This window comes from Varroa destructor, unplaced genomic scaffold (genome assembly GCF_002443255.2).
Source record: "Varroa destructor unplaced genomic scaffold, Vdes_3.0 BEIS01000006.1, whole genome shotgun sequence".
Taxonomy (NCBI): domain Eukaryota; kingdom Metazoa; phylum Arthropoda; class Arachnida; order Mesostigmata; family Varroidae; genus Varroa; species Varroa destructor.
In genome coordinates, this window is record NW_019211459.1 from 18,849,732 (window position 1) to 18,877,108 (window position 27,377).

Below are 27,377 nucleotides of genomic sequence, written 5' to 3' on the forward strand. Positions count from 1 at the left end.
GTTCACGTATTTCATATGTCGCGCTTGAAACGGACGCTCGTTAGCGCGTATATCTGCATTCTGATAAGATTACAACTATCGAAACGCTAATTAGAAGGAAAGTGTCAGAGACAGGAAGATGATACTTTAACAATGTACGGTTATTCGCGTGTCAAAAATACTAGCTTTTTTTTTTCATTGACCTGAAAAGTTGCGGAAACCCATTTCTCACTCGCTAGTCAGGACTGCAAAACAGAACAGCAGAATCTCTGTAAGAGTATTTAAAATTGATTCCGCCCACAAGAAGGCCGTCTCCAGAACTTACTGGTTAACGACGTTGAACCTTGACTACACGAACATGAATTGCGCCAGGATCCGCTAGGGGTACAGGACACGCGAGCTTTATGCTGGATATTCAGCCACGGCTGTGTTCCATTAGTACAAGCAATACGATTCTGCTTTGCATGTTAAGGGTGTGGCGAAAGAAAATGATGCTTGCAACAGGTCCGTCCAACAAAATATAGATATGTATCGAATGAAGATATTGTGACTTCACGGGTCCAGCAACAGGCACAACCGTAAGCGTAAGGCAACGTTCTTAATGGGTAGTTCAGCGAATTCATTTACCGGTTATCGGTGGCATTTTACCAGTATAGATAACCTTAAAATGTTTGATATTGATTTGATATATATCGGATTGTAGGCGCCAGCCTGAACGCTCGAATTCTTTAGATTTTGCGTCACTGGGAACGAGCCTAAAGAAACGATGAGCTCTCAATGTGTTCTGTATTTTCGTAAGTCTACTTTTACAGTTCGAATATTGTTTTACTTTCCAAACCGAAAGTCATTGATACAGGAAAAACCTGAACGCCTATACGTCAGCCGTTCCTAAAGTTGGTGATGCAAACATTGCGTTATTTAGAACTAAACACTTTATCATACAAATGATCTTTCATTGAATGCAATCAAATGTAGTATCGGAACTTATCACTACCTCCTCTATCTTGTCATATTGTATGAAAAGTTCACACTTGTTTGTTCGAACGTTCACTGCCCCTTGTGCTACGTGCAGCCTGTATTTCATTAGTTGTCCCCCCTTAGAATGATCGAATTCCGTTGATTATAATTGCCGGAATTGACGAAACCAGTTTCCTTTTGAATGTGAAGAATCCAAATTAATATATTCGGTAGTCCTTATTGTTTCCTCGGCTTGCAGCGGTTCCTATTAAGCGAAGTCATTGAATTATTGAAGAGCTGTGACACCATCGACTGAGGCACCACAGAATCTTGTTCGCCGTAGCCTTGAGCTCGAGCTGGTATCTTTAGTCGGCTTTACATTGCTTCTTCTGGGATCTGTTATCGTCACAGCTTGTACAAAACACTAGCCTTCTATAAATAGCCCAGGTATGATAGCACAGAAGGGACGTACTAAACCTGATCTATTGAATCTGAGACGATATTGGTTGGTTGGTTGGTTGGTTGATTATTATTGCACGCGTCAATCGGGCGCACGATGATGCAGAGGTGGAAACTTCGATAAAACGTGACGTAAAATGAGTGCTTCTATTCAAGGTCGAGCACAACTAGGTTTTTGTTAGTAATATGGCCTATTAAAATTAGACGAAAAAGCTATTCTGTTGTAAGCGCTTTGGAATGATTTGATAAGATACTTGTTAGTACAGAGAATATTAATTAAGGACACGTGGCCTGCGCTCATTTCTGTTCAACTTTGTTACGATCGATCGCGACAGGTATCAGCAGTGATTGCTATAAGGAGATTTCGTGTTTCGTTTGTCTGCTGCGGCTTTGCCATATTCATCCTCGTGTATTCTGAAGTGTTCCGCAAAATGAGCCTTCGTGCATAGAGCTTTTAGCACGTCTAACGGTCAGCTGTAAATAGCTAACATCGCTGCTGCCGTTGAATAGCAACGAATACAGACCTCCATTTCGTTCTGTACTATGAGCTAGATTACGCTTCGCTACCTATCAAATTATATTGGCTTGCCGAAAAAAGTATTGAGCCAAAGTCGAAATAACTGTTTTTGTGTCTTGAAACAATAACTCGAAAAGCAACCATTTTAGTCGATCAACTACTGCCATTTCGGTTATTAGCCAATAGCCCCTATCACTGCAGAACTTATAATGATTTTTGCCGAATCATTATGAGTGAAAGACTACGCTTTGCTTTCCTAATTTACTAATTCTGATCAATTTTTCAGTGATTTTTCGTCATCCTGCCAGTGGTTGACAGTGGATATCCGAATTAACTGTCTTCATGGACAACAATATGCACGATTCGTTAATGCCCATCGAACATATGATTGTATCAATCTGAACTGGCCACAGATTGTGCAGCACATTTTTTCTATTGAACATTATTTTCGCGTGTGAGACACTAATTCACTGTCACCACTGTTAATAATCACTGTCACCTTGAAGATGGCTTGAGTTTGCTGCGTTTCTGGAAAATTTCGCAGACGGAAGGCGATGGAGAAGACTCTTCTCGATCAACTCGTGAGGCCCCAAGAGCTGAGCTCTTTTTTTGTAAACAAATCTCTTCAAATGGTTAAAAATTGTATAGCGGTGGGTGTTTAGTTCTTTACCGGTATCCACTTGTGGGTCATGCTAAATTTTCGCGATAGTTCCACCACGTTTTTTCGAAATTATTCGATTATTCTAAAAAGTATTTTTCACATGAAAACTATCAGAACGAAGAGAACAGAGCGATTTCTTTCGTTAACACACTCTGACTGTAAATAGCATATTTTTTTTTTATGATTTGGCCAGTTTTCGTGCCTTAATCGTAATAAAATTATAAAATACAGCAAATTTTTATGAAGATTTTACTCATCTTCCAGAGGCGAAATTTCGAGCCTAAATAAAGGCATTCCGACAACTGTGGCACATCTGATATATGTAGATTTTAGTTTTCAAATGATAACAAGGCCGACCTGACACAGTTAGTACTGCTTGAGATATGTGACTTCAAAGCCATCTAGCCAGACAGGCGATCGATGCAACACCCCGACGAATACCGTTAATAGCTGACCGCAGGACAAGCGCATACATACATTATACATAATAGGTAAATTATAGCTAAATTCGTAAACTTACAATCGATGTAGCAGGGTGTGCAAACTTTCTTTTCAAAAAAGGCGTAGCGATGAGATTGCCGACTGCAGCCGATTTTGACGAAAGTTGCCCCCCAATTGTAACAGCTTAAACCCCAAACGCTCTACTTTATAGGGACATGCAAAGCCATCTCGTAAGGTAACAAAACTTTCTACAGATTTTCGTCATCGACTGTGCTACAAATTAAGTTACATATACTCATTAATTTTGGATGAAACGAAAAAAAAGGTAGAGACTTCGCTTGGTTAAATGGCTTTATTGAAAAAGCGTCAAATGGTGAAAACACCAATTGTGCGCTAACTGACTCTGAAACTTGGCATAATGCAGCATATGCCACCGTGGTAAGAAATTTTATTGGCGCTGTGAACTTGAAACTCGCGGGGCATCCCACGACGGACGTCTCGTGCAGACGCTGTACGGACGTACTGATATGACTTTATTTTGAAGTATCTACACTCGAGCAAACTAAATAAGCAATACACTTACTATATATAGATTAATAAACATGCTTATAATAGTCGCTCTGTAGAACTTCTTGTTCAACAAATTTGATCCTTCGGTAAAGTTCATGTAATTCCAATAACCTGGCTTTGAAACCTTTCCAGAGACCATGTACATGATCGAAAATCTCACCGTTACTACGATTGAGCTGATCTTAATCCTAATTATAGTCGTAGATCACTTATTGGTCAGCTGTTTACCACTACATTGGGTTAGGTTACGATTTAGTTCATCAAGCCTCCACAATTTACTGGCCGGGCATCTAGAAGAAGCTAACAATGCCTAAAATGAATGCCTTTCGTTTATTGACGGCTGTAAAGTATCCGTTGGACTTCTTCTAGAGCTTCATTATGAAGTCATTTGTCAACTACCGAAGCGTCTGAAATGCAGGAACTCTGTAGCGTGCAATTGGGTCAAATCTGTTTATGGATACGAATGAATTACGTGTTCCGTTTCTACCTGTTTGTTTAACCGAAAATCTCTAGGAACAACAAACCGTTCCGATTCGAATTGTCAGCTCACTCAAAAGTGACACTTGCTGATGCCACTGACGCGTTCCGGGAACTAACAGAGTAGTATTTTTGTTTTTTTCATTGTTAAAGTTATTACATTCATTCGATTGATACCGCAAACCTTCTCATACTGGGATCATCGTTAACCGCAATCTCATTTTATAGTTACATTGGACTAAGGTAAACGAGTAGGTAGCCTTAATGATCAATGGTACGTAGCGTACAGAATTATCAAATGCAGGCAAGAAGTTTCGTGTCGAAGTGACTGGGGCTCTTGATACGGCTTCAGTGTCCGGTTGTCATGTTAATGGCGTATAATTTAAGCGCATGACATTGCACAAATTCTAGACAGAAACAAGACCTAATGATACAAATGTCTCAAGAGGAAAAAGCTGTGCCTATTAAACAATAGAACTAAGGCTGAAAGAAGATTGCACGCTGCTTACGGTCAATATGGCTCTGCTGTTATTTTGTCAGTAAGTTTATAGAAAGATACATGCGTTGTTTGTGACGTAAAAAATAAACTTGGATAAATAGGAACGATAGTAATTTATTGCTTTTATTCTCATTGACTAAATTTAAAGGAAGTCAAGTTGTGTGCATTCTATCAATAGTTTCGTCTTTAGTTTTTCATCACGAACTGCAGCCCCTCACCGCATGGGTCGAACTCACTTGGTTCTAAATAAGAAACCAGCTCATTCTTGCCGTTAAATGACCCGTTGTCAAGAAGCAGAGACTGATCTTTCGATTGAGTAGTCTATAGAACGTTTTTTTACACTTCGTTATAACAAGTCGACGAAAAATACGTGTTTACTCACAATTGAATTATACTAAAGCATGCAAAATATATATATATTACTGTAAAATGACTAATTCGCCTAATGTCGAACACGACCAGAGAAGATTAAAAAATAGGTAGATTGACAGTTGCAAATGGTACTGAGTTTTTTCAAGATTTAATTATTTCTAATAATATTTGACTCTCTTGGATAATATACAATCAACAATATATCTATATGAACATAGTGAAACGAAGCTTGTTTCAAGGAAGCCACACAGTTTTAGGACATTTCAATATGTTGGAGAGACTGTGCTTGATATTTCTGCAAAATTGCCACTACTTTAGAGTTCATCATTTGCTCCCTCTGTTGCCTATAGCCTCTTGTTACTTCCTGGTCGATATGCCGCGTTTTATTTCTCATTGTAATCAGTCAGAAATAGGAAAATAAAAACAAGAACGCGTATGTCCTTTTACAACACAGGAATTATAATTATACTTTTCGTAATGGCAGATATACTCAAGATCATGGTCCATATCTCCCTGAATATCATATCAGAAGGTAAAGCCACAACTCAATCACTATTTGAGACTCAATGCACTGCTAAAATGCAGGGTGAAACAAGCGGCGGAACAGCTCGTTAAAGCACATAGGAAACTGAACCGCAGAGACAATAAAAGTAGTACAAGTGTATTTGTATCTAATTATAATAATTGCTATAGTGAAATGTATCGCGGAGGGGATCCTACGCATTGTTTATTATTTTTTTTGCATATTCCGGATATGGTTTCACAGTTATCGAAAATTAGGGTGTTTAGAAAACTTAGTCTTTTATCGTCACCAAATTTAACGCCGACGCCTTAATCCGGCAGCTACGAAATGCGGTCATCAGTTACGTCAAGGGTAATTCGTTGAGCATGAGTGCGTCGCCACTGCGTCGCATCGATGGATCATGGGCCGTTATGGCTCAAGCAAACAGGCACTACGTCTTGTCTCCTTCTGATTGACCTTCGTCTCATGTGATATTTGTAACAGCCGTATGAATGCTGGGCATGTTCTTGCTTAGTCTAACTGCTTACTCTGTCCTGTAAGCCTGATCTTTTTCCCTAAGTGATATCGTTGAGGTTCGTATTGAACATCAGGATAGTTTTCAAAGAACTTCAGCATAATTATTCGGCTCCAGATAACATTCTGGTGGATTCTGCTGTTTCTTAGAACACCTAGCGGTAAGTGCTTAAACTTCAAAATAGTATAGACATCATTGGAGTCAATGTCGATTACCTACGAGTCTATATGGTTCTTGAATTGCTTTACACAATCGTTGAAGGCCATTATGAAGTACAGAAGTATACACAATGTGCGCAAATAAAAATGTTAGTCTAAATATTATAAAATATAAGAATAGGTGTACTCAACACATTTTTCTCGACCGCGTCGAGTCAGAATGCATTTCCCCAGCAGTCTAATTTATTAAACACATTCAAAATTAACTAGTTCTTTTTTAGATTAGCTACTAACTCAAACTTCAGTACTTCATTTACTTTAGTAAATCGTACTTCATATTTTGTTACCCTTCCCTGCACTGCTTCGGGAGAGGGTGCTCCACTCTCTCGCTGCGATCTTATTCGCCATCCTCCGCCTTTGTAAGAACGAAATAGAGATGAACGAACTGGGGGAGCGAGGGAAGGGGTTCGCCAGGAGGGTATAGACTAGCGAATGCGAAGAACAGAGTACACGAGCATCTGCGTAATGGGTGCTCCACTACGGCTTCATCCCGCAGACGCACATCAACCCCAGCCTAACTTACTCAGGATGTCCCTCACTTCGCTTCACCTCGCCATGAGGGTACGATAGCGTTGAAAGAGTATATCGGCTGGACAGACAAGATAGAGTCTCTCACCTACAAAGAAACAGAGGCACACACAAAAAAACCAGAGCGAACTCGAAATCATCCAGATCTTTAGCATATAAATTATCCAATGATGAATGCATTAGTCAGCTTGAGAGAAGCAACAAAAATGTCGGTATTGCTATATACATAGAGATATGAGGTGGGATGGATAAATTGCCTAAAAAATAAAACTTTCGCCAGCTAGTTGCGATATAGCTTCGTTTCGTACAGCGTGAACGCATTCTTTGTAGATTGTCTAGACAACAAAACAGCGCTGCTGGCTGAAATCGTCGCACAGAATACTTGGCAAGTAACTGATGAGAAGGAAGCGGGAGTACACCCAGACGACCCCATCTTCAGATCCCTTTAGATTTCATCCATCTCTTTTTGGTCGTCTACCTCCAAATGGGGGCGCTAGTGGTTGCTGCTACCTCGATGAGGGGAGCAGAGCTGACAGGACAGAGCGAGATGCGCTAGCACGGCGGGCGATGTTCATTCGTCGACCTGGACTGCGTACGCGGTCCTACACGCAGACGACAGTGTTGTGATATCTAGGACACGAGTAGGATATAATTGGCGAAACAGGAGATGCCTTATTAGAATAAAGTAGTAAAACAGCGGGCGTTACGCCCAATAAAAGCTCTTCTTTCGGTGCTTAATGATTTTCATGCAACTAGAATTGCAGTGGTCTGCAGAAAATTGAGGAGTTGTGTGTTTCGGTAATAATACACGATAGACTGGATTCAATTATACGGCCAAAACTGAAACTGGCCAAGAGTGATGCTTCTACAGGAGCTACGGTGGGCGATCTTGTTCATAGTGAGCGCGCTGTTGCTAGCTGAAGCGCGCGAATGGCAATCACAGGATATTGCAGAATCACGCAACGGTATAAAGTGTTGTTGAATTCCTGATCAAAATATGCATATGATTCGGTTAAAAATTCTGATCACTCTCTTAGTCGATATAGTTATATATGATCTAACAAAAAAAGGTTTATTACACGAGTGATAGTACCAACATCTGCAACACAGCGCTTACAGATATAAATACTCTAACAAACTTCCTGTACTGTAATAAGAAATTTGTTTAACTGGCAGTAAACTTCGATAGCTGCATTCGATTTCATGGTATCAATGATAACTAGACTGTTAAGCAATCCGTTACGACGTCGGGTTCAACTTTTTCTCACCAATAACATCGAATAGATCCTGCATGATTCCATGTAGCTGTGCACTCTTACTACGAGTCCGTGATGCCCTGAAAAAGGTTGATTCTGAGCAAACGGAATACAACCGCCGGTAAACAATTGCCGTTTTTAGCGATAACGGCAAACAAAGGATTTCTATTTTGATGTTATATATCAAAGGGTTTTGGCTTGTTTCACTAGTCAATACCGGGGGATAGAAACCACATTGAAAGAGCGCCTTATCCTTTGTAAATTTGAGAAAACCTATTACAACTGTCCTTGGCTACATTTGAAGTCGTAGTGTTATATGTTTTCACTGTCTAAATATATTCGATGATGAAGTAATCACCTCACAGATGGAAGCATTACCAAGCGCCAAGAGACTCATTACTAAGAGTCTAAGATAAATAACACTGTCACTAAGAAAAATCAAAAGAAAATTAGGACTTCAAAAGAAAATGTAGACTTACCGTTGTAAGCTCTTGGATTAAACAGGTAGTTGCGGTTGACTTCTTAACGAACACTCTGAAAAAATATATTTAAATTTTACTCTTTCGATTCCCACACGTGTACACACTATTGGATGTGTTTAGCCATATGTGCATTAGTTCTGAATATATATGCTCTTCCGTGGTTTTACTCAACAGACGATACGGAGTACTCATCGGAAAAATGCTCTCGTACCGTAGACATCTACCAGAGCGTCGAGCTTCCCGTGTTGAACGAACGAAACCGCGGAAAACCCCTTCATTGCGCTTATCGTATTCGCGTCCGTCCGGCTCGTGATGACTGGGTTGTCTTTGTGCGCTTCACAAGGCTTCGTGTCGGGGCACCTTCTGATGACCGGCAGTTATGCCAAGGAGGTAGGCTCAAAATATAACTAGACCCAATAAACAGTAAACCTTTTTCAGAGACGTCGACATTGAAAGGTTTCAAAAGCGAGGTGTACCAACGAAATATATGGTAACACACACTCGTTTATAATAAAAACATTTATATATTTTACTAGAGATAAAAAAAATTGGAGTCGCGCTTAGGATACAGTTACTGAAAACCATAACACGAAGTCATTATATTAGAAGGTCCGTTTGACTGGAGCATTTTCCGGTTTTGTCTCTTTGCTTCTTTTTTACAAAACGGAAAGGCCTATGTTTACTTACAACTTACTAATGGTTTACACTTTACTCTGTCGGTTCGCAAATTACAGGATATATGCAGATTGTGGATGGCTATGCCCGTGAAACAAACATCTCGAACCGCGACGGCCCCGGCTTCTACTGTGGCGAAATCGATTCGCCAAAGACGTTCATTTCGGAAACGCCATACGTTAAGGTCGTCTTCCACGTTGACGTGTACGAGGCCGACACGTATATACATTTCGAGGCGACCGTAAAGCAGCAGCAAGAAGTAGCGTCCAGGTTAGAAACTATAGGGAATTCCCTCGGCCTGTCAAAATATACATGACTGTGCCATTATGACTCTAAAAGGAAGGCCGAATTGTTTCTAAAAAAATTAAGCATTGCATATTTCCTTTAAATTATATATAATTATATGTAGAAAGTTTTCTTTTTCATATTTGTGGTCCAGATATGGTCAATACTCCAATCTGTATCCCCACCGGCGAGGCCAGCCGGTGCCGAACACGTACTGCCAGCGGCTGTTTAAGGATTGCGCTCCAGGCCGATGCTTCGTGCAAAGCCCAGCCTATCCCGGCATTTACCCGCGCAACCTCAACTGTCGCTATCGGATCAGCGTACGCCAGAGTCTTGTAGGCCTCGATCTTGTATTCTTTGATGTAGACGGCCTGCGCTGTGACAATCTGCTGATGTGCTTCCCACGACCGATTTCACGAGAGCCATCTGACTGTCTTTTTGACTATGTCCGCATCCACGATGGTCCTACTGATGATCACCCAGTCATAGCGACGCTTTGTGGCCGAGGCAGATTGAAGTCGAATATCGTTGCGTCCGGCTCAGAGATGCTCGTCACCTTTGTTACATCACCTGCAGGGCCTTTACTCAACACGGGGTTTCACTTCAAAGTATGTAGCCGAGTACGCTAGTCCTATCATTTATCGAATCCCCATAACTAGTATTTTTTAACTTGTTCAATTAATTTGTAGAATTTATATATGCATATTAACTTGTAGGAACTATATATACATATAAATATGATAAAACATTTTTTAGGCGGATAGCGTCTACGATTCGGGAGAAGGCGAAACAATTGAGCTACATCGGGGAAGCATGCCAGGAGGAGCGCTGGGAATAGGGCCAAGTGGTTCATGCATCATACAACGAGCATTGTCGGTTTCACCGTCCACATTTAATTCCATTCGCTCGTGGTACCCTGCAAATACGTCCTGCCAGTTTCGGTTATCAGCTCCATCTGGAGAACGGATTCGTGTCGCTTTCTCACAATTTCGAGTTGAAAGGGTCACATTCTGCGCAGAAGCTGTGAGGATCTATGATGCAGCCGAGCCCGATCCTCGTTTCATTCTTAGCAAGGTATTGTAGCATTGGCAAATACTTCCAGATTTATCACTAAAGTTTGTCATAGTTCATCAACGATTTATTGCAGATCTTGTTCGTTATATATATATATATATTCATTTTTTTAAGGACAAATAAAAAGAAGGTGGTCATGCATGTCTATTACACAATGATTTTAGTTATGCGATACAAATCGGCCCGCATTAGACGCGCCTCGCGCTGAATTCGAATCATCCTCAAATCGGATGCTGGTCGACTTCACTTCGACCGTTGGCAGCCTCGACGGAAGTTCGATAACATTTTTGTTTGAAGCGCGTCACGTTCCGCCGCCGTCTACACACAGTAATCGCACCCATCAACTTCCTCTAAATGGGTCGGACTGCGTCTCTCGAAATGACAAAGGTTTGTGAACAACGCAAAAAAAGGATATAATTAACTTTGATTTTATAAATTGATAAACGTCTAGAAAAATTCATCGCTATTGTAGTTTGAACTGAGTGCTTAAAGCTTATATAGAATGTGCCTTAACTCATATACGCAGGAACTGTTCTCAAAACAAAGAAAAAAGTCACACACTTGCTTTGTCGACCAAAAACGCATAATAAACCCGCACTTCATTTACATTTAGTACACGTAGTCAGTTTTTTTCGGTAAAGCGTTAACTCTGTTCGAGCAGCGTCAATGTTTTCAACTTTCTTTTCAAGATTGCTGATTCTAAAAATTAGCCCTTATCAGATATAAGTTGATTGTCAGGTTGCTTGCTCTGAAAATGTCAGTCTTTGTAATAAGTAGATTCCTGATCAAGGTTTGTTACAATTACATAGATTCGTTTATGTAAACTTGGCAGTCGAAGCAGCTACATTAAACAAAACCATCTATGCTCAGCATGAGTACGCTTCATGCACGTTATTCTGTAGACTCACTCTTCGCTCGAGTCGCCCGCATAACTTAGGCTGTTTGTTTACTCTTTTAGATTGCAGTAGCTATGAAACAACGTTCGAGCCGTTCGTTGACACGAAAGCTGAGCGTGACAACTAATTGGTCCGTGCAGGCTGTCACGTAAGCGCCAACATAAGGTAACGCCGTTTGCTTAGATGTACTGCGCCACGATATAAGTGTTTGGTTGTCTCCAGATAGTCTTGTGTAAACACTTCGCTATACTTGCCGATAAAGGAGGGCAGTTTCACGGGTGCAGTTCTTATTTAATCATTCGCAATTCACCTGCAGTAGGTTTCATAATTGATGGACGTCTATGGAACGGCACGAAGTCTTGTTTCTCTATTTCCGCGCAAGGGTCACTGATCCAAACCACATCAAGGACATATATCGCATAACGAATTTTCTATAGCTGTATATCGAAGTTTTTCAAAACTTTTTTCATCTATCTTTTCAGATAAAATAAAACCTAGCACGATGCGTGTGGTAGTCGATCACTCAGTCTAACACAATATACAGTGAAGGATGAAGCATCTGCTCTAACATTTTGCTTAACGGGTCTATATTTATTCACATTGAAGAAGAAGAAAAAGAGCAGACCTAGTGGTAGATATTTGTACGTATTATCTACAAGTTTTGTTGAAGAACCAAAATCGCTTTGGTATGAAAAACTATTCGATCGAAACCTTTAACAATTATGTGTGTTTTGGAATACAAGCAAATAGATCTTGCTCGAACCTTTTTGTGCACTGTCTTTAGAAAGTTCGTTATGTATAGAAGTATTTCAATGTGGTTCCAAAATGATTCTTCAATCATATCATGTCGTCATGCACTTATTGAGCTATAATCCTGTATGAAACCCTATAACGATAACGTTCGACATAGGCACTTCTTCTTAAATGCGCCTAGGTAATGGAATTTCAAACCGCCCGCTGTGCGTGTTCCACGACAAATCGTTACTTTAGCACTATATCCGCTACCAGAGTCAACAGAAATACGCAAACGAAACTGGGATATAGGGAGTAACTCGTTTACTTTCATGCGATAACAAATATGTACGTAGCCTGAAGAAAATTAACAACGGAAACAACCAAAACTCTACGGCTGAGGTTTTACTTTACTCACGCACGGAGCGCCAGCGTGAAAAAGTGCACCCCCGCAAGGAATCATTTCAACTATCATTAACCCCAGTGTAAGTAGACGTGTCCGGGAGCCTTTAGAAAGACTGTATATTATTACTAGCAAAAAAAAATATAAAGGCAGCATTTATCAGTGCCACCGCACTACTGTATGGTGTAGATATGAGATGATGTATTTTGCTAATATGATAACGATGATAAAAATAATGACTCTATATAACAGTTATCGACACCGATGCTCGTAACAGTGAATAATAGTGATTACCATAAAAAATATAAAGAGAGAACTTTTGCTATATATCCAACTCCATTTGATGAATATGATATGCAAAGAATCTCATATATATGTCATTATGCTGGCTAAATGAAAGATATTTTCCACCCGAAGCCATAGTTAAATGGCTTTAAAATTACATATCTCAAGTTATATGTGTCGCATCGAATTGGCGTTGATGTCATCTGAAAGCCAAGAGTTGGAAGTAGTAGATGTGCTACAATGGTCGAGATGCATTAATTCAGACCTGATAAAGCGCACCTTGAAGATGAGTAAGACTGTGCAAAAAATTGCTTTCTCTCTAACAGTTCTATTTCGATAAAGACAAAAAGCTGCCCAGGACTATGGAACAATTTGTGCTACTTATGATCAAAATGCTTTATTGGAAGAAACGGCCTAAAGATGCTTGTACCGCCTTCGTTTTAGAAATTTCGATATAAGAGATGCTCCTCGTAACGGACCAGTTGCGAACATAGTTGATGAAATTTTTGCGAAAGAAAGAAAAAAAAAACAATATTGCCAAGAAACTAAACATCGACCATCACACAGGTTTGAAACGTTTGAGAAAAGCTGGCTACAAAAGGTCTGATATTTTTTTTACGCAGAAGTATTTATCCAATCGTATTTCTGTCTACAGAAAGTGAATTATTGATAGCGGTTGATTACGGGTGATTAAAAACAGATTACATGCAACAATGCTGTGCAAATAAAAAAATCTGTGCTTTACAATCTGTAGCGAAGGCCAGACCGGCGGCAAAGAAAAGAACTTTGTGTCCGATCAAATTGAAACGGAACTGTATATTATGAGTTACTGCCATTTGGCAAAATAATTCATCTGAACAACTAACAAGATTTCGGTAAGCTATCGATAAATCGACCAGAATTAGTGAATATTTTCCATCCATATACATTATTAGCCGGAAAATTCTCAATTTTTTCGGACGCGAAATTTGAATGAATAGGACCTGTAGTCAAAATTTTACACCATCAGACTATCATTTATTTCCGGCTTTGCAGGATTCCCTTAATGGTGTCAATACAAGGGTTCAAAAATTTCTTTTGCTTGCAGTTTTTCGCCCAAAAGCTACATGAATTCTACAGTAAAGGATAAAAATGGCGCATATCCAATTTCGTAGTGTTATTTTAAAATATAAAAGATATTTTCTTTAATTTCGAGTTGAAACGGTCAATACGTTTTCGACGGCCAGATATACGGTAGGCGTTTTAATTACTCTCATAAGGTAAAGTTACCCTGTAAACACGCGAATCTAAACAAGTGAATCCATTCTGGGCAACATATCAGAGAATCGTTTATGAACTTAACTAAAGCCAACTCGAAGATCCATGATATGTCAGCCCAACAAACCGCTATAATCACAAATTTCGGTGCAAACATAACTAAACTGTGTCATAATAATAAACTGTGTCATAGATAGAACGAGGTTAGTGTTTTCGTAATTATGATTCAATAGCAGGTTTTCAACGGAGTGACTTCTGAATACCCTTACAATTCACCTATCTGGATAAACAAATACACGCTGTATAGGAACTCAATAAAGCCGAAGCCATTTTCATTTATTTACAACAATTCCTCTTGAGTGCAGATGTCATTTCAATTTAATTTTCAAATTTCTTTCTTCGTTTGACATTAGCTCTCACTCCCGTTCAACAGACACAAGAAACAGGTGTCATTCACCTGTAGTCAGTGTAATACGATAATTGTTCTACGCACAAACATCTAAATTAGTGGCACTTCTTATCCTTCATAATAGTTACATAATTAACTATAGATACTATCTCATTTCATTCAACGTTGAGTCATTCAATAACCCTTTATAAGAGTTCTCGGTCCAGTTTTTCATCGCAACAAATTTGCTATTACTACTACATTTAATTGTATCCAACAAGATCATGCCCATGATGCTGCATTGCGCGATTTCCTTGCATTTTGAAAAGAACCAACTGAAAATTGACAGCTAAATTTAATTACATTATAATTAATTTTCCAACTACAGAACTGCACAACGATCATCCTGTTTGACTGCCGCTAATGCCATCCAATTTCTTACATACGACGATGCCTCAAGTTTAGCTGAGCCTTTGTCATGCTTGTCGCAGTTTTTTCACACATTTATCTAACCCGAAAAAACAATCTTATGCGCATCCTGTTGTATAGTAGCCTATACAAGAGGCTCATTGATTCATGTATTACCGAATATATACATTACGCATTCAATGTGGCTACAGATTAACGGAGGCGATTAGATTTGCATGACATATTACTTATACAAGGTCAGCCGTTGTACAGCTGCTAGGTCTTTGAGCACGCTTTTAACTGTGCTCCGAAGGATTAGAGCCTCACTTGTGCCACTGCACGCCCCACCGTCACCTGCTAGACGATCGATGGCTTCTACAATTCGTTCACACGCGTCCAACTGACGGTGAGCACGTTCCACATCGCCTGCTGCGACCGCGAGCAGGATCCGTTTCTCCATAGCAGGAATATCTGCAAACGTTAAAAATACAACATTACGGTGGTTACATTATCTATTAATTATACAGTACGCATTAAAAGTCGATTTTGTTCTACCCGAAGTTTGTGGTACAAATTATGTGGTAAAGTAAAACTAAAATACGGGTAACATACATTATAGGATGTAACTTTTGACACCTTTTGAAACAGACATTGAATCTGATATTGACCTGTTTTGGTTTCGTTGCACGGGCATAATGTTATCTATCGTAGTATCGACAACTTCATACAACTGACGGGTGCAGCTTTCACATGGTTCGTTTGCGCTTCTATTATTTAATGGTACTGAACTTTGTTATTATAATGAAACGGTAAATTCTATTAGTTTGTTTCCATCTGCCATCAGTCAGAAACGAGGGTTCATTTTCTATTTCTTAACTATTGCGTCTTTGTAAGTATTCTATATCTATATTCAGTTCCGGAGAAGTAAAATTAATGTCGAACGCCTTTTAGGCGCTTTTTTTTATGCATTTGCGAGTTGTTATAGTAAGCGACAATACCATTCTCAAAAACGTTACTTTGACACATAATTTTAACAAAGGCTCGAAGTCTTCCTTAGAAATAGAACTTTGCATTCTATTGTAACACCCTGGTGTTTAAGCTGCTATACTGGGCCCTATATAAACTCACCAGTGCATATATTGCCACGGTCAATAACAGTAAAAATATACGTATATGCCATAAAAATAAACAAGCATGTAAATAATTCACAAGGGAAATCTAGTGTCCAGTAGACTTTGCTAAACTTTTATAGATGAACCAGAGGACATGGACTAAAATTATCTGTTGAACAATTTTGCATTTTATATGTCGCGCAAGCGAACGCCGGACAATAGTTTAACATAGGTAGCATAAGCTTCAGAATGCAATTAAGTGCATAAGTGTAATTACACTTATGCATTTAATTGCATAAAATACTTTAAGCATACGGCGCATGTTGTGCTCCACGCAGCACAACGTTTCAGCCGGGTTTCACAAAGTTAGAAAAAGTAAAAAGTACAAATGAACTTATCCAAATCAAAGTTTCTGACATATGTTAAAGGACAAGCGACTACAGCCGAATTGCTTGTCCTGCCTGTTGATGAGTGAGACAATCGACGAACATCTCTTTAAAGTTATTATCGTTGTTATCCAAAACGATGGCGGTTTTATTGCCCATTTTGTAGTAGCAGCGGCAGCATCGCCAGCTTTAACGACCCAATTGACAAATTCGCCTGCTGTAACATCTCCGTGATTGCCATCTATCAGGGTAACTATGCAGTGTCTTCCCCGACCTCATCCAATTTAAATTAGATTCCTAAGTAGATTGATATTAGATACGTAGCCTGTTACAGTGTTGCCATCGTAAAAAAATCAAATAGTGTCAAATCTTTACTCAAAAATTATAGAACCATGAACATGGTCGAAGGACATTTTGGCAACTTTTTTTCGCTTTTCTTTAGCTCCAACGCACTCTGCTGCTTGCCCTCACATGAGGTACAAAAAGGCAGACCAAAATTTATATCTGACTTTCCTTTCGATAGATATTGAAAAGGTCGATCTATAATGATGGCCTTTCCTGCGGCTGTAAGAGTAGTGATTCTGACACGTCAAACATCGTCAAGAGATTCTTGAATACTACCGAAATCATAATCATAGACATATGAAATGTTTTCGCAAAATTCATAGCAAAAAAAAGGTACATCAATAGTCTCTTCCCATAGAGCCCATGACCTATATTGAGAAAATGAGTACTGCACGTGAGTCCTATTTTCTATAACTGGAAGTATATGCGTGGTATTTCCTATATTATTTTCAGGGAATGAACGCACAGACTACAAACTAATTTACGCAGTTAACTTCGTCATCAGAAACTATGAAAAGTGAATTTAGATTAGAAAATGCCTGCATTCTCTTAATGAATCAGTACTCACTTGAGTCGTGGGCGATCCTCATCACCCGCCTTTCCACACCCTGCATTCCACGTTTTAAACGGGCCATTACTTCTGCTACGCGTGCTAAATTAATGAAACGTGGCGACGGAGTTATCGGCAACCCCGGAGCAAGACCAGGTAACCGTCCCTCTGTCATCGCTCGGAAAGCTGCTTGTTTTTGAGCCTGAGAGGCCCAAACACGCCGGGCATTAGAGCATGCAACGCATACGTAACGCTCTGGAACCAGCTGCTCATTTTCAATACCTTTTTGGTTAGGGCAGGAGAAATGACAAAAATCGAATATGTGAGATTGGGAATAGAACATTTATATGCCAAAGGCTGAGTTAACTATTATTTATAATATAACAGGGTCGTTGCAATAGGCTCACAGCAATTATAAAACTGCTGTCAACATGACCATCTTCAAGTAACCTACCGAAGCAGCTTCCGTGTTGCCAACAAAGGCAGATGTCACACTGCATCATCAAGCCGCTCTCCTCGTCAACGTCACACATACAATGCACCATATCCTTTTCAACGAAACTATCCTGTGGAAGCCGATAATGCGACGTGTGCGGAGACGTGTTTGTATTGCAAAAATGCTGTCCACCGGATTTTTCTGCACCAGGCGTTGTCGCTCCATCATCGTCTGAAACAGCCTGATCATGTTTGAGTGTCACATCGACCGTCTCATCTGCCTGGGATGCGGCCTCTTCCACTGACTTCTCCTTCGTTTGTATGTGTGACTCCGGATGGCTCCTGCGTCGGCGATCTCGATTGTTGTGGTGTTCTTTTTGACTTGTCGCTGTGTCGCGTGCAAGAACGTCTCCGTGGCTCGCGGCAGTGTTGGCTCGGGGTTGTGTCGTACGCCGTAGGAGTACCCCTTCTGCCTCCTGCATGCGTTCGGTTTTGACCACTTTTCGTTTCTCGCGACCCAAAACCAACGGCTCCGGTATGGGAACGAACCTGTAGCACGCAAAGGCAACAAGGAACCAATGATGCCTTGTTAACATGCTATACAGAATGTAGTACAAGAGAATAATCAAATAACAATCTCTGCCTCGCTTCAATTACTAGGGGTTTGGTTTAGCGTCAGCTTTTTTGTTCATTTCCCCACTTTGACACTGGAGATATTTAAGAAAAAAAAAAGAAAAAAGTGAAATAGAATACGGAAGAGGGTAGTTACAATACAATGTTCATTGACTTATTATTACACGAATTAATAACAGTAGTCACAGATTAAGCCTTCATAAGGTCCGCTTATCACTTATGTCCAGCGCGTATTAATCCGACAGACTAACCGATTTTGACCAACACGGCCGTAAAGAGGAGTCTTTGGTGGGACTGCGGGCGTTGTTGTTGTCGAAAGTGTTGTTATAGGTGTTGACGGCGCGGTAACTTCGGAAGTTATAAGAGTTGTCACTGTGGTAGCTAAGCACGTTGCATGTTGACCGGCCAGAATGGAGCCTTGGTCTGGTACATTAGTCGTTTGTTGCTGTGGTTCGACTTGATCAAGCTGGTGATCAACAATCGTCGCATTCGAGATATCCGTCGAAGAAGAGCTTTCGGTTCCCAGATCAGCTGCCATATCCTTCGACTGTTAATGTTCGTTCAAGTGAAAACCGTCAAAAAACTTTTACAACTTTACAATGATATATATATATATATATAATCTTGACCCAGGTCATGAATCCACACCAACAGATTTATCTAAAATATATATTTACAAGAAAGCAGTGCTAAACGTGGATTCTTGTTCAGCTGATCTTTGGCATCCAGTTGTTTGGAAATACTTTAATCGTTATATACGCTTTAACTTACTAACAGCCAAAATACAGAAAAATATAAGTAGAGAAGAGCTGGTAAAACAATTTGCAGTTTCCTCGATTATTGATCATTATGTCAACTATTACTTAGTAATCGAAAGAATATTTTTCTTACGTACCTCCTTAGCGGATGCTCCTATCCCGGACTGTGCTTGTTTAGCCTTGGCAATCGCTTCCTGCTGTTCCTTATTTCGCAAAGCCTCTTCGATTTCGTTTCGGCTTCTTCGCCCCCTACGTCGTTTGGCGGCAGGCTGATCTTCACTTGAGCTTGCTTCGTTAGCTCTGCAAACAAAAGTGCAAAGTTGTCCAAAGCATTCAGCGATACCTTGCAATGTGGATGTAAAATAAACTTGTAAATATTGCCAGATATAGATCAATAAAATATAATTGCTAGGCTGAGCCTCAGTGGCTTGCATACGTTTCCCTTTTTATTTATTTACTCACGTCTTATGAGTAGGCACCTAAATTATACTAACTTTGTACTAGGTTTACATGCATTTAAGATAACAGATTATCGAAGATTTAACTTCTCCAATCAATTTGTTTACAGAATAGATCTACAAGTCTGATCTCTGAATAGTCATATGGAACCCTTGTTAACAGAAATCTATAAACGTGACTTGACAACCCCTCCAAACATATAGAATACTTACCCGCGTTTTGGTGACTGAGGCTTTTGTTGGGATAATTCACCCGTCTCGGGAAGATTATGATAATGCTTAAGATGGCTTGCAAGGAGCTTCTCTTTACGAAAGCTTTTATTACAGTTTGGACGGGAACATTTAAATTCATTGTGGTCTTCATTAATCGTGAAGGCCTTCTTTGGAACAAGATCCTCTGCCTTCGTGACTACTTCGTAGGCCCAGCCAACCGGCGGTGCAGTGGTTGGTGGATTAACTGTGATCTGTGCCTCGGGCATAGGTCTCGTAGCCCTCGAATCTTTTGAATCGTGTAGTCGAGCCTTCCATAGTAAAAATATCGTTATTATCATGCTTCCTAGTAGTTACTTGAATAATACGACAGAATGCATAAAACAGCTGACTGACATCTAACGTAGGATAACAAGTATTACAAAATATACTTCACCTTATCATTCTGAGCAGATAGCGCGTCCTTGGTATCCTTTTCCTTTGAAGGTGAAAGTTCTTTTTCCTTTTCCTGGACTTGATCTATTGATTTTCTAGGAGTTCGTCGAATTCCTGCTCGGAACACTCCTCCAACCTAACAATTACGACAACAGACACATCGATAATTTCGAATGTACAACGATCAGTTACGAATACTATGGGCAACTGGCAATTAAACTTCGGTAACGCAGACCACTAATTATTATAACGATTATTATCCCATATTTGCGTTACGAACATTGCGTTACAGTATTATTTATTTAACCAATGGACCAACCTTCAGCTGTTGTCCTGATCGACGATTACCGATGAGGCCACTCAGTCTTCGCTGGGATGCACCACTGCTCGTCCGCGTAGTTGATCCACCTCCCGTGCGACTTTCCTTATTACTATTGCTGGGCTCCCTGCCGTTATCTTTATCCTTCGCAGTGTTATCAAATGATTGATTTTGGGCTGCTGCAGCTGTTGCTGCCGAGGCCGCCGCTGTTGTCGATCGTCGCTCACGTGGCGCCGCAGTTATTGCTGTACTGTTTTTGTCTTTCTCTTTTTCCTTGTCCCGATCTTTGTCCTTACTCTTGGTTTCATCTTCACTGGTAGGCGCTGACGGGACTGCCGAGCGCTTCTTCCGGGTCATCATCTGTCGTCGCCTTCCTCGAATATTTCTGCTTTCTGTAAATACAGTAGTAATCGAATTGCTTTTGTTCATGACATTGATCAAATCGGTTTTCGTAGATGTAAAAGGGGCCGCAGAAAACGGCTAGGCCAACGATACCACGAAATATGTCACCGTCACCGTTGGCGTATTGTTCTTTCTGCTATTCGTTCATAATCTCAGCGACCAGAAAAAGCGGCTACCACAAAATCTATCCATAGCAGTACATCAGTTGTATGCAGTCTAACCAATGCTGAGTAGCCGCAACAACAATCGGGCTACTGTTGAAGCGACTGGCCGCACGGCCATCAGGCGGCGCGGTGAGGCCAAACCAATGATGGCACGCGTGGAAGTGCATTCTTCTTTGTAACTGCAGATCTCTCTATGTATATATATGAGAGGGGTAATATTTCATTTTGGCCAGCCTTCGGCATGAAGAATCTCACAACCTCTGACTAATGAATCTCTTTCGACTTCATTATTATGTAAGCCATGACGTGAGTGCACTTGACCTTGTAGCTACACGACCTTCATGTGTACGATCTTTCTGGCCTTTACCCATCCCCTCCTTTTACCTCCCTTTCTTTGAAAAGAGCCTGGCTGGTATTGTTACAGTTACAATTGCCGGCAGGTGGCGCTAGTTAAACTGTATTTGTTTTACCCTTAGTACTGATGACTATTAGGTATGGAGGCCGCTTGGCTTCTTTGCCAGCATAAAAATCACCTAGGAGCGAAAACAACAACAACAAACACGGAGTCCATCAGTAGAAAGGAAGGTTTGTCTTAGCTAGAGTTGACTGCTACCTGTAATTGACTCAACAGGCTACAGGAAAAGGGAAGAGTGGGCTCATGAAAAATACAGGTATCGGGTCGTACGATAAAACTGTGCAACTAAGTTCAACACTGACGAGATCAATCCACAATTTACAATGGTAATAGAATTTAGAAAATAAATCGCACAGCTGCAAAGCGGTAACGTAAGACAACAGCGAAGAATACAGTTCTCTCGCGACCCAGCAGAGCGCACATCCATAATGCACGCACGCGACGTTATAGGATGTTCATTGATCGAGTTTTAGCTAGGTAAATGGATGCAGAAGCCAGCAAGAAATGCAATAATGTGGGCATGCCATAAAAACTAAGCGAATGAATGCACAAGGCACGGCCAGACTGAGTTGTAAAATTCACAAATTGAAGGAGATAACAATGTCCTCATTGTAGCTCATAATAATCATTGTTGCGGCACAACTTTGAGGATTTTGTTACTATTTCTTAACAAAATCTGATCACAATTAACAATTAAAATTACGCCATTTTGAGTCACCGTTCATTTGGTCTCGTACTGCAGTGTTTATGATAGTTCTGAGAAAAGTGTCCAGTAGTAGTAGCACTGGTTAGCTAGTACTTTTTTTCAACCATTGGTGCACTATATGGATAGTATCCGACAGGTGTCGTTCGTAATCATGCAGGTATAAAGGTGCTGTTACTAGTTACTAAGTAACATTACCGTCGCTGTCGTAATAATCTAGATTCAAAAAAACGTTTACGCTTAACAAAGTTGATTAGAGATTACAAATGCCTTCTGTTCTTCGTTGACCCAGTGTCCAGCTGAAACAGGTTTAGCTTTAGCTTTAATTACTGGACACTACCGAATAAAAATAGTTTTTGTTGAGTTCAAATCTCTAACCGACTGGTGAGAAATAAGTAATCATACTTCGATCACGGAAGAAAAGGAACTTCGTAATAAATGTGCTTATATATTTAATGTATCAGGTTATAACATGAAGTCAGCGTAACGATCGTGGAAGTTTCATCTTATGGTTAACTTATTCAAGCTGTGTTACTGCTGACATCAGGACCGCAGCTGCGTTCGGTGAAAAGGAAGCAGCACAAGAGACGTGGACGCATACCTCGATCAATCCATCGGTCGTGTCGTGGACTCCAGCCCTCGAAATGCACCAAGACTCTGTCGGAATCTGTACGGATCACGCGAACTGGATACCATACGCCGGCCTCCTCAAGCTCCAAGCGACTGCCGACCTCTAGCTGAAACTATTAAACATTATAGAGGGAACAGTACAACGGCAACGGCACATCAGTATCTCAGAATGACGAATGTCCTTTGCTACAATAAGCCCATGAAGTGAACAGCTCTAAATCAGATAGAAAGTACTTTCTTGGATCATTTTGCTGACGAATAGAACTGCATTAATATACATACAACCTATTTGAAATGCAGACCTATACATAGGTCTGCATTTCAAATAGGTTATTTCAGCTTTTATTATATTTACATACATTGATGTAAGGTAAACCAATTAATGAAACATTAATAAAATTAGTGAAACATTAATCTCAACAAGAGCTAATTCCATAAGTCTTCCAGTTTTCGCAAATAAAATAATCTCATTAAAAACACTGATTTTTTCCCATTTTGTTTTATTTAATTATGTAGTATCGGCAAATCTAATAATTAATGTACTACGTATTATTCTGTTCTTCATTAACTCACTGAATACATTTGAATTCATGTTAAATTCAGTTTTCCCCGATAGCTAATTGCAAGGCGGTTTCACACCGATTAGGAGAATTTTTTTCGGAATAAAAGCACCAGCTTATTAACGTAGACCGCCAATTATAGACGAACATTGAAAATTGCACTGGCATTATGTTACTCCAGTTTTAAAAATATGTCCGATCATGCCAACCTATAATAATGACCTCCAGTAAATTAATTGTCCTTCTAGGCACATGCAAAATCGAAATAAGTTTAAAACTTCGAATAATGAAATTGTGTTATAACACACTTAAAAGCTAACGGTATCGCTATTTGTAGCTTTCTCAATACTGCAGCTCCTACCAGTAGATTGTCTGATATATCATAAGTCCTCGTGGCCTAATGGATAAGGCGTCTGACTTCGAATCAGAAGATTGCAGGTTCGAGTCCTGTCGAGGACGGTACTTTTTTATTTTTTGATATCTTACTTTTTTTCGATAGTACTAAATAATAGGGATCAGGTACTACAATAATACTATACTATAATAATCCTACTAACTCTATACATAGTTTTCGAGATCATTTAATCATATGCAGTCAATGTGGTAGTCCCGTGTAGTAATTTTCCAATCAATGCGGGCCTTATATTAATCAGATTAACCTCTGCATTTCATTAATGAATTAAAAATACCATGAGATATAAGAAAAACGAGTGACGGCAATAAGCATAAATGCTAAGTTGCCTATTGCTCTCAAAGGTTTTCCGACAATATTACGCCCTACAAGCGGCCTGCACACTGAAGCATAAATACAATTACTGGGAGGGTGCTACCACTTGTTTCAAGTTTAAAAAATAGTCAGCTGTTTTCTTAAACCCTAACTTGTTTTTGTATAATATTCCTTTTTCATTGGGGGGGCATGACTGCGCGATGTTTGCTCTAACGGAAAGCATCTCCCCAGTATCGCTCGCTTGCGTTGCTCTATTGTGTTGTCGGAGCAGACCGCCGCCCGCCATTTCGGTACCCCCACCGAGACATACTCATCTAACTAGATACATGCGGATACGGCACGGCAGCCATGTGATCGTGGGGGTTGCGCTGGTTTAGTTACAATATTAACATTACCCGCTGTGCTGGCATTAGCCATAATAGCCAGACGGGCCTTCGTCAACAATATGTCCTAACTCGGCAGAACCATTTCTTACCCCCTGCTAGCGGCGTCTGCTGAGACGCACACGAATTTAGCGCTCATTAGAAGCGCTGGCAAAAGAAACAAACCAACGAGATGATGAGATATGCCTATGATAATTTCTGTAACAGTACAGGTAATGAAAACTGTAGGACTAGTGCAATTGTGGATCAGATACCTACCCTTGGCGCTAACATCCGGCCGCGGGCTTCACTTTCTATATTTCACACACCAGATAAGATCACCGACTCTCTATTGTAGAAGGTGGTTGTTGTTGTTGCTGTTGTTGTTGTCGCCGCCGCCGCCGCCGTCGTCGTCGTTGTCGTCGTCGTCGTCGTTGTTGTTGGCGTTGTCGTTGTTGTTGTTGTTGTTGTGCGCACACACTGCCGAGAAGACATGGCCGGATAGCCGCAGTTGCTGGGTAAGTGGCCGCTGACGGTGGTCAATCGAGACGGCCGCAGCGTTGACAACGAAACAGCAGTGGTGATCGCAGTAGCAAATAGGGTGACACTGGCAAACGAAGAATCAGCACCAGCAACAGAAACAGTTCACGAAACAAAACGACAACCAGAAACGGTTTTCTCTTTCTGAATCTTTCTGCGTGGTGTACAATAAACGACGTATAACAACACGCTGTCGACACGTTCACACATTAGCTGGCCGTCGCTTCGCAGAGGGTGATTCCACTTGATTGCGCACAATCAGACACACTTATCCAAACAAGAACAAGCACAGCAAGTATCGCGAGCTCAATATACGACGAAACGGTACGAACGCTGATAGATAATCGAGGTTGTTATTACTTTTGATATAACTTTTGATGTGATCTTGTCGACCTACCTACCGCCAGCCAGCATCCAGTTCGCAGGACGCACTACACTGCACAGGTAGCTCCTATGTCCCACAGTTTCGCAGAGCTGGCGCTCATGGAACGGAGCGCGAAACGCACACCATTGTCGGTCGGCGCCAGCAGCGGCGGTGGCGGCAGGCAAATCGAGGCGAAAGACGACAACAATAATAATAACAGCAGAGCGTACAGCAAAGCAGCAGAACGGGCAACCAACACAGGCACCGGACAGGCCGTTCTTCTATTCCTGTGAAGTCTCTCGATCGTCCCCCAGCTCACAGGGGCTTCCTAGATGGCGCTCAAGCAACTAGATGGTCACTGCATTCTACACGTAGCTAACAAGTGTGTTACGCTACTACCAGAAATGCTGCTGCTGCTGCTGCTGTTGTTGTTGTTGTTGTTATGGTTGTTGTAAGTGTCGTCTGCTAGGCCCGGTTCTAGAGCTTCATTCGCAATAAATGAACGCATCGGGTAACGCTTACAGCCGAGTGGAGCAATATACATTGGCGGCACCGAAGGCTAAACTCAAAATATTTTCGAACTTTTTTTGGCCGGATAGTTACAATCCTAAAATACTGTTTATTAGTGGCTCTGTTGACATTTAATAAAATCATGCGAAGAATTTTAAATTTTATGAGCATTTATGTATGTTTGAGGCCTTTGAATTAAACAAAAAAAAACTTTTGAAATGGGCTTAACGCAGCCAGGAAGTCTCGAGATGAAAAGATATTGTATTGAAGTATTGAAGAGTTCAGTACTTGTCTGTGCAGGCGTATTTTGCGTACTCGAACATTTACCGTGCATCCTACCTTTAACTGTAGATCTACTAACGATAATAACTAAACTGTTGGTAAATTTATTTATACTTCATGGGTCATTCGGAAATAATCTGGTCCATGAAAGCAACGGTCTTAATGACTTTAATGTATATTGACCGCGTCTTACGTAGGCGCTTCTAGCGAACTCATGCTTAAAGTAACGAGGCTCGAAATCAGCCCCGTTATGCGTTTGCCCTTTGCGTGCAACGAAGTTCTTCCTAGTAGCATGAAAGGACAAATTTGTAGATGCTTCGTCATATTATTAAAAAGCAAAGATAGAAGCAAAGCCATTAATAGTCTGTTGAATATATTTGTGTGCATACGTATAGTTTCTCTCAGTTTAGACTGTGTACAAACATAGTTAGGTTGTTCGTTTATTATTTCGACATTACGTGTTACAGAAATTCGATCCAAATTGTGCCAATAACGTACATAAAATTGCCATTCAGTTACAATGTTCCAGAGTGCTGCTTCAATCGAGATTGCAGTTCCTACCTTCTCACCTGCTCCGTTATTTCTACGACTTAATCACAGGAGTTTCACTCGACCCGTGAAAAAATTGCTCTTCTTATTTCAGAATTAAAATATTCATAAACATCTAAAAATACGATAAACGTAATTTAGTTGTGGTACCTCATAGCAGAAAAGGCGGGTGTCTTTTTTAATCGTAACAGCACATGAGCAATTCAATAAGGAAGGAGCCGAGATCTCAAATCTTCTCTGACGGAACTCAAAACCCTCATGAATGTACGTTCGCCAATTAGAATCATAATGCAATAATTTATAGGCCATTTTAATTCATAGGGAAAATTTGCTGTCCACTTCTAGACATTACGATATGAACACATGCCTCATATAGAGACATTTATATAAAACAAATTTGCTGACGCGCGGGAAGTGTTTGGTCGAACGCTGCAGATAGTGGCAGTTCTGTTAAGACAATCACTGCACCTCTATGCCTTGATGCGAATTCTTCTGTCTGATAGTCTTCGCGGCAACTGCCGCTAATCTGAGACAGTTATACGTATAATATTCTAATCATAATACGACTGTTAGTTCCGTAGACAATAAATGAAAACAGTAGAGGCGTCTGTTAGATTGCATGCAGAGTGTCTCTTACATAGCGTAAACGGTTTGAAACGTAAGTTGAAAAAC

The 27,377-nt window shown here is 40.5% G+C and overlaps 2 protein-coding genes, 1 long non-coding RNA gene and 1 other non-coding gene across 8 annotated transcripts; 2 read left to right on the plus strand and 2 right to left on the minus strand.

The window, feature by feature from the left end:
* Positions 1–4,684: 4,684 nt before the first annotated feature.
* Positions 4,685–8,788, minus strand: LOC111252336 (uncharacterized). 2 transcript variants are annotated; one of them, XR_015329549.1, is made up of 5 exons: positions 8,665–8,788; positions 8,451–8,505; positions 7,984–8,051; positions 7,194–7,345; positions 4,685–6,803 (listed from the first exon to the last, which is right to left on the minus strand). It is a non-coding gene; the product is annotated as an uncharacterized LOC111252336 (long non-coding RNA). The 2 variants fall into 2 exon arrangements; XR_002674165.2 differs by having other exon boundaries at positions 7,024–7,345.
* LOC111252333 (bone morphogenetic protein 1-like) lies at positions 7,283–14,399 on the plus strand. Of its 4 annotated transcripts, none has more exons than XR_002674164.2 (8): positions 7,283–7,680; positions 8,628–8,843; positions 9,188–9,398; positions 9,568–10,021; positions 10,170–10,487; positions 10,652–10,874; positions 11,446–12,024; positions 12,318–14,399. XR_002674164.2 is itself a non-coding variant. In XM_022810022.2 (8 exons), exons 1-7 carry the CDS (start codon positions 7,575–7,577, stop codon positions 11,508–11,510), a joined length of 1,593 nt encoding a protein of 530 aa, XP_022665757.1. In that variant the 5' UTR covers positions 7,283–7,574; the 3' UTR covers positions 11,511–11,548; positions 11,866–14,399. The 4 variants fall into 4 exon arrangements, 3 of the variants coding, with proteins under 3 accessions (XP_022665757.1, XP_022665758.1, XP_022665756.1); XM_022810022.2 differs by having other exon boundaries at positions 11,446–11,548; positions 11,866–14,399; XM_022810023.2 differs by having other exon boundaries at positions 11,446–11,548.
* LOC111252332 (uncharacterized) lies at positions 14,365–25,775 on the minus strand. Its single transcript, XM_022810019.2, has 10 exons — positions 24,740–25,775; positions 22,783–22,924; positions 20,498–20,889; positions 20,180–20,314; positions 19,747–20,054; positions 19,213–19,375; positions 18,569–18,864; positions 17,704–18,233; positions 17,268–17,531; positions 14,365–15,327 (listed from the first exon to the last, which is right to left on the minus strand). Exons 1-10 carry the CDS (start codon positions 24,752–24,754, stop codon positions 15,101–15,103), a joined length of 2,472 nt encoding a protein of 823 aa, XP_022665754.1. The 5' UTR covers positions 24,755–25,775; the 3' UTR covers positions 14,365–15,100.
* On the plus strand, positions 23,758–23,830 carry TRNAR-UCG (transfer RNA arginine (anticodon UCG)). Its single transcript has one exon. It is a non-coding gene; the product is annotated as a tRNA-Arg (tRNA).
* Positions 25,776–27,377: the final 1,602 nt, after the last annotated feature.